The 15,154-nt window shown below is 46.4% G+C and overlaps 1 protein-coding gene across 2 annotated transcripts in view; it reads right to left on the reverse strand.

The window, feature by feature from the left end:
- BCAR3 (BCAR3 adaptor protein, NSP family member) overlaps positions 1-15,154 on the reverse strand; it is a 117,028-nt gene that overhangs the window by 71,881 nt on the left and 29,993 nt on the right. For both annotated transcript variants that reach the window (XM_027114365.1, XM_027114366.1), the window contains one exon: positions 7,425-7,464. In XM_027114365.1, the coding sequence (XP_026970166.1) occupies positions 7,425-7,464 (40 nt within the window). The remainder of the gene's footprint in view (positions 1-7,424; positions 7,465-15,154) is intronic.

Below are 15,154 nucleotides of genomic sequence, written 5' to 3' on the forward strand. Positions count from 1 at the left end.
AAAACTTTACGCACATTGAAATTTGAATTTTACAACTTTCACATTCTTCTTTTGATTTTTTAAAAACCCACTTAAAAACATAATATCCGTTTTCAGCTTGTGGGCCTACAATAGACAGCGGGCCACATTTGGTCGCAGGCTGTAGTTTGCTAACTGCCCACCCCACACCCCTCCCCCAGGCTAATGATATCCCCAGCTGCTCATGAATTAACTTAATGTCATCGTGGTAACAAGGTCTCCAACTGGAAATCTTTCCTCCCCTAAAATCCTTAGCGGCTTTTGGCAAGATGCCAGGCATTGTGTGAACTCTGGAATTGCCTCTGGCTTCCTCTCTGTCACCACCTCCATTTAAATCCTGCCGGGAACTGTCAACACACCTTATAAAACAGCTCTTAATTCTGTCTCTAAAAGGCCTCCAGCACCTGCCCTGACTTTCCATTCCCACTGCCACTATCTTAGGTTAGGCTCTTGATGACACTTTCCTCCTACCCAGCCTGACTCGACCGAACAATTACTAACACATAGAATCTGCCCCAAACTATCTGTCGCATGAACAAAGGCAGTAAAGTAGCCACAAGCTCAGCACTTTCTCCATCTGATCGGCAGTCTGATGTGGCCCATCTCAAAACCAAAAGTTTCCCCTAGTGAGGCGGCAGCGCTGAAGGGCTAAACTATGATAAGCATTTAGCTTGCTTTTTTGAAAGTCAGGCTCAGCTGAGGTATAATCTGCCAGGAGTAAAAGTCACCCTTTTCTGTACAGTTCTGTGCGCTTTGAAACGACCCCAATCAAGGAATTCCAATCATTGCCCCGAAGTTCCCTCATTCCCTTTTGCAGCTGACCTCTCTCTCTACTCCTTTCAACCACTGATTTGTTGTCTGTACTGTACGGTTTTATCTGCATCCAACAGTCCAGTTCCTTTTTATGGCCGAAGAGGATGCTGTTGTGTGGGTCTGCAGTTTATCTGCTCACCAGTCCAAGGACGCTTGAGCTGTTTCCAGTTTTTATCAATGACAAATAATGTCACCATCGGCATTCACATACAGATTTCAAAATGGACGTACGTTTTCATGGTGAGGTTTTACTTTGTATAAATGGGCATATTTTCACAGACCTGCAGGATAGGATTCCATTGAATGAAGGCCTGTCCTCCATCCCTATTCTTCTGCCTTCTCACCCTGCCTCAGCAATCTTTTACAAATGCAGTAACATTAAGCCTCCCGAGAATATCTGCAGAGAACTTTTTGGGGTGGGGTGGGAGGAGCTGGATGGGAGCTGTCTTCGTTGCTCCCAGGATGAGCCCCAAAGCTGCTCCCCACTCATGGCGGGCGGTGTTTGGCCTTCTCATCCACAGGGGGCGGTGCTGGCTCTCTGGGTGTGCAAGCTCAGGCAAAAACCTGCAGAGCCAGCCATCGGGCCATTATCTGCTTCATGTAACTCGTTAAAATCTCATGGAATGCACAGCGCACCATTGTTTTGGTAAGTCCCTTTCATGGCTTTGTGAGCTGGCTAATTCAGAGCAGACTGGCCTGTTTTCCCCGCTGGAAGAAAAAGACTCTCCTCAAAGACGGCTATTTAACCGTGACCATGGCTGCAGCCATCTTGAGCACAAAGGTGGGGGGGGGGCGCTACAGCCCCCGCCGCCCCCGCCCCCACCGAGGCTCCCACAGCTCGGGCACTTATTCTTGGCGCTGGAATTCGCATAATGACTCCTCTTTTAATCTGCTGGGTGACCTCATGTAGCCCCGGCGACTGCAGGAAACGGCCTTGCTGAGATCTGAGCCTTGGGCAGTCTGTCAAGTCTGTAAGACCCTCTTAGAAAGCATTTTCGGAGTGTTAACCCCATAAGGACCGATCTCCGGGTAGCTCTGGGCTCCTGAGCTGCCGGTGTGCACCCCAGAGGAAGGAGAAGTCCAAGGGCGCTGGTCGCCCCTCGAGATACCGCTCCAGTCCCATCCCTTCTCCTAACCCACAAAGCAAGCTCAGAAACCGCAAATCATCTTAGAAAAGCTCGCCAAGTGGTTCCAGCAAGAGTCGACCAGGGCTGACGACAAAAGAAAGGATATTCGTTCACTAGGGAGCTCATGGGAACAAAAGGCTGCATTCAGTCCTGACACTTGCTCACTGCAGAGCCTGGAGAGCAGGCTCTGTCCGAGGGCACCGTGCTGTTCACAGCCTGGCCTTGCCTACACCTTGCTTAATTTGAAAAAACAGGCTTCCCAATGTCTTCTCGACTTTGCTATTGCTATATTTATTTTTCAATTTGTCTTTCTTAAGGACAGTTTATTTTAAAATGAAAAAATCTATAACATTTCTTCTAAAAGAAAAATCACAAAACTGTAATAAACATTTCTTCTTAAAAAAAAAAAACCACCCAGCTCTGCTGTAGCTAATCACCTCCTCCTCTAAAAAATATACTTTTAAACCACTCTCAGAAAAGAGACTCTATTACTATAACTGTAAGGCTGTGTGTGAAGAAGCTAGAAAGAATTTGAATCTTCATTCTAAAAGGAAGATAGGTATTAAGAGGAAGAAGAAAGGAAATACTATAAATTTATAGTTTAGTGAGTATGGCGTGGGGGAGGGCAACTCCCAAAGGTTAAAGAAGTAGCCCCAGGAAAAAAATGAAAAGAATGATAAAGAGTGAAAATGAAAGTAGGTTTCATAGGTTCAAGAGGCATTGCTAAAGTGAAAGCACAGGGATCATAATAGCAAATGTAGGAGGCTTGCGGGTAAATCTCCAACCTTTTGAGGTAATACGATGGGTGGGCACTTATTATCTGCCACATCCTTGGTCTCAATGTCTGAGACACAACATAAAATGCCACCCTTGTTCCAATCGATGTGGCAATTTTATGATCAAGAGTGATAGATTTATTAAGAACCCCTTACCACTTGCAAAAACCGTTCTGCTCCAGCTTGTCACAGGCAGAGGGGATCCTAGAAGTCTTAAACTAGAAGAGACGTTGGCCCATCCCCTGGTTTTCTAGTTGTGGGGAAGATGGAACCGATCTCGAATGGTCTTGGCCTGCGGTGGCTTGAAGCAGGATTTTGGTTCCCCGGCCAGAGACTGACGTCAGGTGGCGGCAGGGGGAGTGCTGAATCCTAGCCACTAGACCATCAGGGACAGTGGCCAGTGACAAGACCCTGGCCCATCAGCTTTGTAGAAATGAATTCCCACAAAGAGACAGACAGTAGTGAAATAAGTGTTCATTAGGAGGAAAAAGGATACATGTGAATAGACTCATACAGGCAGACTCAGAGGAAGAGTCATGCCCTCATGGTAGTTTGAATCACTTTTACGGGGCATTTCTTCCAGGTTTCCTTTGGCCAATCATCTTGCTTTGCCTGGTTCTGAGTCTGTATTTGGTTTGTCTCAGAGTCTTCCCCTGTGTGTGTGCGTGCGCATCTCTTAGCCAAGATGGATTCTAGCAAAGAGACCTATATGGGTAGGTTGACATCACCTACTATGGGGTGGTGCCCCCTCCTTTTCTGACCTCCGAGGATCCTTTCTGCGCCTGTGTAGTGGGGAAGGTCTCCTTGACTTCGAGGATGAGGAATATGGGTCTCTTTATCCCTTATCTGGGCAGGGCTCAGCTTCTCCTCCCTCCTGTCTCCCTAGAAGGGGACAAACTCCAGCTGCTCAGCCTGGGGCCCACCTATCTCCTGCCTCAGAACCCACAGAGAGAAGGTGGAAAGTCCAAGGTCATGCCGCTAATTAGACCAGAGCGTGGACCAGGCTCCCCTCCCTGGAGGGTCTTAGGGGCTGTGTAACTTGGAGTCTCCTATTGGAATGCTATCTGGGAAGGATAACACACTGAGCTATTACCATGTATTCACATTTTAGTACAACTATTTTTATCAAATGTTCTAAGCAGCTACCTGACACAGGTCTAAGAAATTAGACACAGAGTAAATACATTTTAAAGGCAGTAAAAATAAGGCAAAGACTAAATGGGGAGCAGTAAGCAGGTAAAGCAGCCCAGAAGATAAACTCTACTGAACAATTTTGCCTAGGGCTATTTCCTCTGTTTTAAAAAAAAAAAAAAAAGTTGGTTTTTATCTAGGGTAAGGTATGTTAGGTACGCGGAGGAAAATTCCAGAGTTGCACACTACTAGCCAAAGTCACTACCTTAAGAGCAAGAGGAAGGTGCAGCTGCTTGGAGGTTTCTGCTTTCCAGTGTGGAAGAAGTGGTCTTGTTCAGATATAGTGAAAGAGAAACAATTATATTTCATTACAGAAAAGGATCTCATGACTATACAAAACAGTTAAACTCTGACCTTCAAGATGATCATGTTTTAAGCTACTGGGTCGGTGGGAGTGGGGAATGTGGAGAGAGGAGGGGGCTAGGGACACAAGGAAAAGGTAAAAAAGAAGAAGAAGAAAAAAAAAGAAAACTCCCCTCGCTAACAGTCAGAATTAAAGAGACAGAAACAGTGGAGAATAAGATTCCAAAATCCCTGGGGGTTCTTTGGATCTATTCAAATTTTCTTATCACATCCAAGCAGGGAATTCATCACTTAGGGTAACCAGGTGCCACTGGGAGGCTCCAGCAGGAGGTAAGCCTGCTGAAGAAATGAAAGAACTACCAAACAGCCCTAGGGCTTCCCCGCCAAGCACTTTTCCCTCCATTCCTCACACAGAGGAGCTCCTCGTAACCTAGCAACCACCTGCAGGGTCCCCTTTCACGCTGCCTTACTGACTGTGCAGCAATGCCAACTGTGGGAAGTGCTAGGAGGACACAGAGTACAAACTGGACACGACTGAACTGTGGAGTCACTCCCTCTCTCCTGCCACGACACAGCAGCCCCATCACCCCATGAAGTATGGGTCAGCTCAAGTGCTTCCTCTCGCCCAGACACGAGGAACCAGGGGTGGTCCCAGACCTCGCTCTTAATCAGAGCACTGGGAAAACCAGGTGAAGACGGTTAGAAAGTCTCCATGGTAAGGAAGACTTGGGAAGGCGGCTCCTAAAAGGATGAGAACGGCTGTCAGTTGGCCCCAACTGGGTGCTTCTACTGCCGAGATGATACCCAGTCAGAGATCCGCTTGCTCCCCGCCCCCCCTGCCCCCATTCTGAGGTCACAATGAACTGCTAAAACTCTGACTCTACCAGAAAGGGCCCTACAGGAGGCAACATACTTTACATAGAATTTCTACTTTTCTCCGTGCCCGAGAAAGGGGATGATAGGGAAGAAACAGCTCAAAGTCAGAGGGCCAAACTGCATCCACTTTGTCTGCACCTCTCACCTCCCTCAATCATCTTCAGCCACCCTCCAGGCTCTAGGCACCAGCTGGCACAGATATACAAGGGCTTGGAAGCATGGGCTGGTCAGCAGGGCTCAAGAGGGTAGCTAAGTCTGAAATGCTAGGACGGGCCTGCGCTGGCCCAAGACAACTGACACGTGGGTCCATTCAGACCTTGAGGCCCAAGGCCTCTCTATGAGTGTGTTTTCAGAGCTTTAGTGCCCATGGAGGCAAATGAAAATACCCTACATTCACTCAGCAAATCCCCAAGCCATTCCTCCAAACCAAGGGCAAAGTGAGAAAGAAAAAAAAAAAACGCAATGCATCAAGGAGGGACGTAGAGATTTCATCTCTAAAGCTCTGACCGGATTCAGATGATGATGGGAGGAAAGAGTAACCTTCGGAACACCTCAGCGAGTCCTTGAAGAGGGTACTCCTTGAGCCACCAAGAGCAGTTCTATCACTGCCAGGGAAGGCAGGGGGAGCCCAGCTAGATGGAAGCACCGACAACCTCACACCTCTTCTCAGTCAACACGACAACTACAATGACCAATATTCATGCATGAGATGCAATAGCTTAGATAACACTAAGTAAGTCAGTCCTTCCCAAAGCCTCTGCTTAGGTTTAGAATTCCTCATTGGATTATCTTAAAAAGCTGGGACTTCAGTGAAAGAAAAAACTGAATTATGGAGTAAGGGGAGCGGGTGAGCACAGCTGGAGTGAGCCTGCAGTGGGAGATAGCCAGTTTCTGGAACATGGCATGCAGTGAGTTCTAAAGGACAGCTGTGATTTACACACTGCAGAAGTCTAGGGCACATTTTTTATGTTATGGTCAAGTCAAATCATAGTTTATGTGGATAGTGTCCCCAAATTCCTTGCAGTGTACAACCTGCACAAAAGCGTATGTGATGCCGCCAACACATCATTTATAAAGCCCTGACCAGAGTCTGACACAGCAGCCCTGCTGGCTTAGGATTACACGTTGGCTGCAGTTAAGCTACAGCTCAGACATAGTGGGGGTAGAAGAGAGGGGAAAAATAAAATCCACCTCCATTCCAACAAACTTTATTATGACCGCCTCCAGTGGCCACGTGGTTCTACTAGAGTTTTCTCCTCTAGGAGAAGCTTTAGACCTTCCATTCTCTGGTCTAAAGGGAAGAAATGCCAAAACCCTGGGGCAGGCACAGTCACAGGCACACAAAAAGCAACAGGCCTAAATACTCCGAAGCCAGGATGCGGGAATAATAAAGACAAAATGTGGCTCCTAGGAGGCAAGCACCTTAAGTCCTAACTTGTACCCTGATTTCTCCTAAAATTTAATGATATATTTTTGTTATGAGAAATCCGAGTTCTCTTTTCTGTTGTAGGTGCCAGACGTAATTACAGTTCTCGAAAATAAAATAAAATAAAACAAAGATACACACCTGAAAAATGCGGGGGGGGGGGACAGAAGTGAAAAGCATCATTTCTTTCTGTTCAGAAGATTGTTTAGAAGCGTTGAGTATTTGGACGCACTGAATGTCAGCCCCACTGGAAAGTAAAGTATTACACAGCTCATGGTCCCAGATTAGCCACTGAACAAGAGGGTGGCTGCTGAAATGGAAAGGATGGCTCAGGAAGCCTCAGGGAGCCTCAGTCCTCCACTGAAGGTAAACACAGCTTCACAACTCCTGTCTGCCATTCCAAAATCCAAAAACTCTGAAAACTGACAATTTTAAATAATTCATTTAGCAGCAGAACAAACCCAACCTCATTTGGTGGCAAAATGTGACCTGAACTAGGTCATTTGTAGTCTATTTATCCCACTTCACGTGAACATTCTCACATTTCACTGCTGAAATGATGGGCTTGATTGTGGGATGCTGACCCCAGCTCCCTTTGGGGGTGTTATATATATAGGTACCATATTACCTTTCCGAAAAATTCTGAAGTTTTAAAACACATCTAGCCCCCAGGGTTTCAGATAAGGGGAAGAGTTTGTAAACTTATAATAGGGTGACATAAGACCCCTGCAAAGATTACTAAAAGCCCAAAACAGTCAAATTACATCCTGGTGGTTTCAATCTAACCAGCTTCCTACACAAGCCAGATGGTGACATTATCTGGCAACACTGTGTTAGAAATGGGAAATCTATTACCACAGGCTCCCTACTACACGTTAAATCCTGGTTTCCTACCTTCACATATTCCAGAGTTGGGTCCAGAAGATGCTGATCCCTGAAAAGAGAAAATATAAATATGAGAACAATTGGGAACAATGCAATCTTACCCTGGGTAAAATGTACCCAACATTATTTCACCCTATTCATTCACATTATTAAGATGGCCCCACCTCCCAGGCAATACCCACAGCAGACAGATAAGGAAGTTAGAACAGAGATTTCTTTCACAGGTGTCTCCACGGGGTGGAGGACGTATAGGATACCACCATGACCTCAGTCTAGAAGCTCCACATGTTTTCCTGTCAAATTCAAGCTCCAAAAGTTAGACTATTCATATGTGGTAATTCTAGATTCACTCTGAACATAGAAATTAGCCTAACGGTCCGAAGCAAAGAGCTGTGAGAGATGCGAGTAAAGCAGGGCTGGATGCCCAAACCTGCAACACTTTGGACCAGGCAACTGTGTCACACCCACTTTGACAGAAAACGGAGGCTCAGGTGGGCAGATCGGCTGCTCAAGGTCACCCAGCACCCGGGTGAGTGAGTTTTGAACCCAGCTCTGCTTCTAAATCACCTTTTTCTTTTGCTGTCAAGCTGAGCAATTCATCCTAATTTTCTTTGGTGCCCCGGTGTTTTTTCTCTCCCCATTTAATGTCTGCTCATGTCTATCATACTGTTAGGATTAACCAGACAATTAAAAGTAAACAGCAGTGGTGTCACTGAGGAGGCTGACTTATTACAGTGGAAGAGGACCTAAGGCAAAGGAGAAGAGGGAGAGACATGAGAGCTGACGTTTCCAGCACCGGCAGAGTTACAGCAAAGTGCCCCCCTTAACAGACTATGTGAAAAGACAGCTGCCTTCAGAGACTTAAACTCCACAAAATCAACACATCACCCTGCAGAGACGGGATCATTTTTTAAAGGACAGAATGGCTCTGTAGCCGACAGGAGTAGTCTTCTTAAGGTGGGGGCGGGGTGTCAGTATACCTACAAAGTGGACGCATCCTTCAGAAGGCGGGGGATCACTACCGGCAAGCAGCTGCCTCTGGAAGGGTGAGCTCAACCCCAGACCCTCGGGGGCTTGGATGCTTCCCTCTGTGGAGAGACTGCAGCCCTTCTCCCCTGAACAGGGGCATCAGGACCCCTGCTGGGACACAAGGAGTCGATCCCACAGCTCAGGGGCACACCATCTTGTTGTGAAATGGATCCAACCCCCAAAGCTATTCCTGGAGTGGTCTGTCCACTTAGGGCTGCACACAGGGCACATGCACAGAGGCAGGCTGGCTTCGGAGATGCTCCTCCCGGATGTGCAAACAGATTAGGTTCTGAAATGAGTCCCTTTGTAAGGCCAAAGTATCTGAGAAGGGCTTAAGCTCAAAGTCCCTGGTGCATGTCCATCAAAGAGGGGTATAAATCAGTCTTTCAGAGCCTGGAAACCAGGCATACTCTTTGCCTCCAAGCTTGTGTGTGTTAATCAGGCATCTTTTCCCAAAGCAGCCGAGTCCGTCTGCTGTGCTGGGTCACCACCTCTTCTGCTGCAGTCTGGACATTGCATTGATGTCATCAGACTTCGCGACCATAGGACCACCCGGCTAGTGACTAAAAACTTTGTCAGCAGGGCTTTGGTCATACTCCCCTTTAAATTCAAAAACTCCTGGTTTTCTACTGAATTAACATTTTAGGCTTATAGGCATCCGGTCTTATGCTAATCATCTGGCCCAGTGGCCTGGCCCTGGGCATGCAGAAAGATGTTAGAACCACTGAAATGCTGTTTCTCATCTTCTTCACGTTTCTATTTTTATGTAAGTTCTAAAATGTACATTATATACATTCAGACACATATGTCAATGCATGGATAAACCGTGTAAGTGTATGCTTTGTAAACCAATGATTTGGTCTCGGGATCTCTTTACACTCTAAATAATTGAGGACTCTGAAAAATTTTGTTCACGTGGGTTATATCTACTGATTACTGATATTAGAAATTAAATCCGAGAAACTTGCAAAATATTAATACATATTTTTAAAGTAAACCCATTATATGTTTAAATAAATAACATTTTAATGAAAAACAGATATGTTTTTCGTAGCAAGAATTTAGTGAGAAGAGTGACATTGTCTTACATTTTTGCAAATCTTTTAAACGTCTGGCTTACTAGAAGACAGGTAAATCCTCACATCTACTTCTGCATTCAATATGTCGTGATATGTCTTGGTTGAAATAAATGAAGAAAATCCACATTCACAGTTATGTAATTGGAAAGGGAGGGATATTTAATGGACTTGCATATAATTATGGATGTTCTACTTTGATAACATGCCAAAACTTGACAAGTAGTAGTTTCTTAAAGGTTAGCTGTGATGTGGAATCTGAAACCACATCTCTCACTCTTTTCCATCTGTCCTGCACTTTGAATGGACATTTTGTCCATGTGTGATTCCATAACCACTATTCTGGGAAACACTGGTTCACTGAGTTATACAGATTTTCCAAATTTTGACCCATTTCATTATCATGTAAAAGAAGAATCACATTGGTTAATACCATCACTGATCTCATCAGAAGTTACTAGGTACTGGGAATTGCCAAGCTTATGGCAGAGGATACAAGTCTTCTAACTTGAAAGCTTGAATTTTTTCATTGGCAACTAACATTGTCAAATATTTTCCCTGAGCTTCATTTCATTAATTTTGGGGAACCTATCTACCAAATACCAAGACCACACAGTCATGATCGGCAATTTTAACTTTTTAGGTGATCAAAGGTCATTCTTTTAGTAAATTCTTTTTAGAATTTTGTCCAGGATCTGCTCTTCTCACCAGATTTAGCTGTAAAAATCCTTTTCCTTTTACCTACTGGAAGCTGAAACGTTCCTCTCTCCCTTTCTCTAGAGATGTACCTGAAAACTCTGAGCTAGTTCTCTCAGGATAGACCCCTCAGACTCTCTTGGGGACGGTGTGGGACAACCAACACGAGTGCTGTGTATGAGTGGCTCCTGAGGCAGCCCCAGCTGCAGCAGGGTCGCCACTCAGAGATGGGGTCACCTCAAGGCAGGGTGGCCCATGTGAGACAGGCGGGGACCTGGGACCCATTACTGCAGTGCTTGCACCTGGACAAATATCTCCTGGAGCAACGGAATATAAAGAAACTATAAAGAACTAAAGATAACTGCACACGTGCACGGTAGGGGCAAATTATGAATAAGATACATAAAGGCCAAAACCCAGCTGCCACTTCTCAGGTGCCGGGAGCAAAAGCAGGGTACTGCGCATGAGCCCTGCACACAGCGCCACCAAGAGGATGGGCAGACCACCTAAGCCACTCTGGCCCGACCCACCGATCTGCGCCTGCGCTCACCCCGTTTAAGGGACCAGCTCTCCCCCACTGAGGGAGCGAGCAAGGGTACCTGCTACTTGTTTTCACTCCCTCGTGCTGCAGCACGAGTCCCAATAAAGCCTTGCCTGAATTTCTTGTCTGGCCTCTCATCAATTTCTATTGATTAAAGAGTCCGAGGACCCAAGTCAGTAACATACCTGCTCTCCCCACCACCCTGCTCTCCTGCCCAGAGACCCCGGCACCTAGGAGCCTGGGGTGTTCTCCCAAGTGTCTCCCCAGCCTCGGATGAACTCCCGTGCTCCTATGGCGCTCCTCCACCACACACACCTCTTTTGGCAAAAGAGAAGGAAAACAAGAGCTGCTGGTTAGGGATAAAACTGAAGTCCCCTCTTGACCCCGCCCCCAAATGAACTCTGCTAAGGAAGCCTTGCTCATTCTGTTCCCAGAGCAGAGGGGGATCCAAGTTCTAGTTCAGTGTACCAAGGGGTGCCCTAGTGGATCCTTGTATTCTTCTACTCGTCCTTTTTTTTTCTTTTTTTTGCGGTACGCGGGCCTCTCACTGTTGTGGCCTCTCCCGTTGCGGAGCACAGGCTCCGGACGCGCAGGCTCAGCGGCCATGGCTCACGGGCCCAGCCGCTCCACGGCATGTGGGATCCTCCCGGACCGGGGCACGAACCCGCGTCCCCTGAATCGGCAGGCAGACTCTCAACCACTGCGCCACCAGGGAAGCCCCTACTCGTCCTTTTTAGAGAGACGAGGGAAGATAAGGAGAGTATGATAAAACTGAGTGAGTGTGTTATAAATCCAAAAGCTTTAAAAATCATTGCCTCGAACCAAATTAAAATTATATTTAAGTGCAGAAGTGCTGTGTCTCCTTTCTCAGCCAGCCTAACCCTAGCCCTAACCCATCTAACCAGAAAGAAGACATGAGCTGGAAAACATAGCAGTTGGCCCTGTAGCCCCAGCCTCTAATTTGAAATAGAATACCCTATTATTCATACAGGACTGTGCCACAAACACTCCTTAAACCATATCTTTATATTCCCCAAAAGAGATCACTGGAAAACAAACACAGAAACTTGGCAATGTAAATGAAAAGCTTTTTTAATCTTTTTTTTTGCTAATGTCAATTATGAATCCCCACCCATGTGAAACCGTGACGTTGTGTGCATCTCTCTTTACAACTGCAGAGTCTGGCAGGCACCGTGGCCCCTCTGTCGGGCAGGTTGCCCCGCTGAGCGCCATCCACAGACCGCAGGAAAGCAGCAGGATGAAACTGGACTCTCCTGTTATTTTGTTCTTAGGTTTATTAAGTTTTAAATAACATCACTGTGTTTACTCTGGTTAAATCACTCTTTCCAGCATCCCACTTTCTTAAGTTCGTACTGAGGGATGTTTAGCTGGGAGTCACAGAAATGTTATACATATTTACTATTTTAGTTTGTTTCTCATCGGTAACCAGGTTAATAATATCCTCCCTCTTCAAAGGACACTTGATGTATAAGTGGTTGCTATTTTGAGTGAAGAGGTTTTCTGTCTTGAATACACAAACAAAATTTCACTAACATAGATCTTTTCTGAGCAGTTCGAATACAGATGGAGATGGAAGTGCCCTATGTCTGTCTTCAATTAGAGAATGTTTTAAGTGAATGGATGTTTCCTTATTTAAATACTATAGACTAACTTAATGGCTAATGGTGTTGCCACACAATTGTCCCTTTGGATAAAACATAAAACGGAATTGCTTGTAATACATGATTATTTCATACAATGGAGGGATGTGAGAAACTAGATCCAGCTATTCCAGACTGAGGCTCCCCTTAAACTCCACGCACAACAGTGATGTGCAGAGCTGGCACACTTCCTCTGTGCAGGTGGCATGGTGTTTCCATGCATGTTCACTGTATGTTTATTTATTTATATATGGTCTCTCCCTCTACAAGGTGAGCAACCCAAGAGTAGTGATGTGTCTACTTCATGCCCAGTATGTCCCACAGTTCTTGCATTCATCCCACAAACATTATCAAGCATCTACAATATGCTATGCAGTTGGCCAGACAACAGAAATACAAGAACCAAAGACAAAGGCCCTGCATTTAGAGAGGTTGCAGGCGAGTGGGGAACACAGATCAATTGATCCAGCACAATTCAAGTTAGTGAGAGAGTGTCAGTGGGAGGTTTGAGGGCTGAGTAGGGACTCGTCCCAAGGAAGAAGCTGTGGGGTAGATGGTGATGAGACATGCCCAGGCAATGAGAGAAGCACGTGACAATATGGTACGTCTGAGGAACCACAGTGTTGTGGAGTTAATTCCCCGCTGGCCCAGGCCACCATCATCTCTTCCCTGGACCCCTGCCTGCATTACCCTCCCCAATTCTACTCCATCTCCACAATCTCCACGATAGCAGCCGTGCTACTACTCATATCACTCCCCTGCTCAAAATCCTCTAACATCTCCCATCCAGTCAGAACAAGACCCTGAGGTCCCCACCGTGGCCTTCAATGCCCTGGTTGGCATGACCCCAGCCAGCTCTCCAACCTCATTGTGTTAGGCAGAATTTCAAAGATGCCCCCTCCCAAGATTCCTGTCCCTTGGTGAGTCAGTCAAACACTAATCTAGGTACTGCTGTGAAGGGATTTTGCAGATGTTATTAACATCGCAAGTCAGCTGACATTAAGACAAGGCAATTATCTGAGGGGACCTGACTTGAAGAGGGAGGGGGATTTGACATGAGGGACCCTGTTGCCAGTGTGATGTTATGAGAGGGTCTGTGACGAGGCCCAAGACACAGAACCTCCAGGAGATGGGAGCTGCCCCTGGCAGATGGCCAGGAGATGGAGACCTCAGTCCTACAACTGCAAGGAATTGAATTCTGCCGACGACCTGAATGAGCGTGGAAGCAGATTCTCCCCCAGAGCCTCAGGTGAGAACGCAGCCGCTGACATCTTGAGTGAGACCCTGAGCTGAGAACCCAGTTGAGCCATGAAGGACTCCTGCTCTACAGAAACTGTGAGGTAACAAACAGGTGTTAAGTCACCAAGTTTGTGGTGGTGTTACTCAGCAAAAAAACGCTAATACGCTTGTCTATCCCATCCAAGCCCTACTGACTTTTCTTTCTGTTGCTCAAACACATCAAGCCGGCTCCTGCTGCTGTGGCTTGGCATTTACTGTTCCTTTGCTTGGAATAGTCTCCCCAGATATACTCGAAGGCTCACTCCTCACAGCTCTCAGGTCTCTCTCAAACATCGCTTCCTTAACCATCCCATCTAAATGAGCATCACCACCCTCTATCCCCTTTTCTGGCTTCATCTTTTCCCATATTATCTGATACTATATGAAATGTTTATTTGCTCATGGTCTGTCTGTTTCCCAGAATATAATCCTGCAAGAGTGGGGCTTTCTCTGCTTTGTGTACCTTGGTGTCCCCAGTACTTTGCACATAGCAGTTGCTCAGAAACCACTTGCTGAATTAACGAAGAAAAGAACAACTAACGGAAGCACAGGGCTGGGGGAAGCAGCAGGACTGGTGGGGGTTGGGGGACCAGGATGAAGAAGAGGCAGAGCCAGATCATAAGGGGCTTGGACGCCACGTAAACACATTTAGACTTTATCTTGAAAGCAGCGGGATTTGTTCAAGGCTCTTAAGCTGGAGAATAACCAGAGATTTGTGTTTTAGAAAAATCCCCCTGCAGCAGTGTGGAAAACAGATTAGTGGGGGGCAAAGCGGAGTCAGGAAGACTAAAGGAGAGGGTACTAAAGGGGTCTGGGTAAGAGATGACAAGGCCTGGATTAGAGCGATAGAGGGAGTGGGGGGATGGTGTACAGACTTGAGAGACTTTTAGAACTGTGAATAGATAGACCTTGGTAAATGGCAGGATTTGGTGGGTGAAAGGGAAGAAAGAGGTAAGGACACTCACTGAATTCTTTCTAAGGGAACTGGGTAGATGGTGCCTAGCACTTGGCAGGGACTCCATACATTTGTTAAGAATGAATTAGCAGGGACTTCCCTGGTGGTGCAGTGGTTAAGAATACGCCTGCCAACGCAGGGGATATGGGTTCGAGCCCTGGTCCGGGAAGATCCCACATGCCACGGAGCAACTAAGCCCGTGCGCCACAAATACGGAGCCTGCGTGCCACAACTCCTGAAGCCCACGCGCCTAGAGCCCATGCTCTGCAACATGAGGAGCCTGTGCACCGCAACGAAGAGTAGCCCCTGCTCGCCACAACTAGAGAAAGCCCATGAGCAGCAACGAAGACCTAACACAGCCAAAAATAAATTAATTAATTAAATAAAAAAAAAAAAAAGAATGCATTAGCAAACACCTCTGCCTCAAGCACCATACTGTACTAACTAGACTACCAGGTTCTGAATTAATAGGACTTTACCTCATTACCATCCATGTTCCAGGT

This window comes from Aethalodelphis obliquidens, unplaced genomic scaffold, assembly GCF_003676395.1.
Source record: "Aethalodelphis obliquidens isolate GAN/ISIS:26980383/991018 unplaced genomic scaffold, ASM367639v1 scaffold13, whole genome shotgun sequence".
Lineage (NCBI taxonomy): Eukaryota > Metazoa > Chordata > Mammalia > Artiodactyla > Delphinidae > Aethalodelphis > Aethalodelphis obliquidens.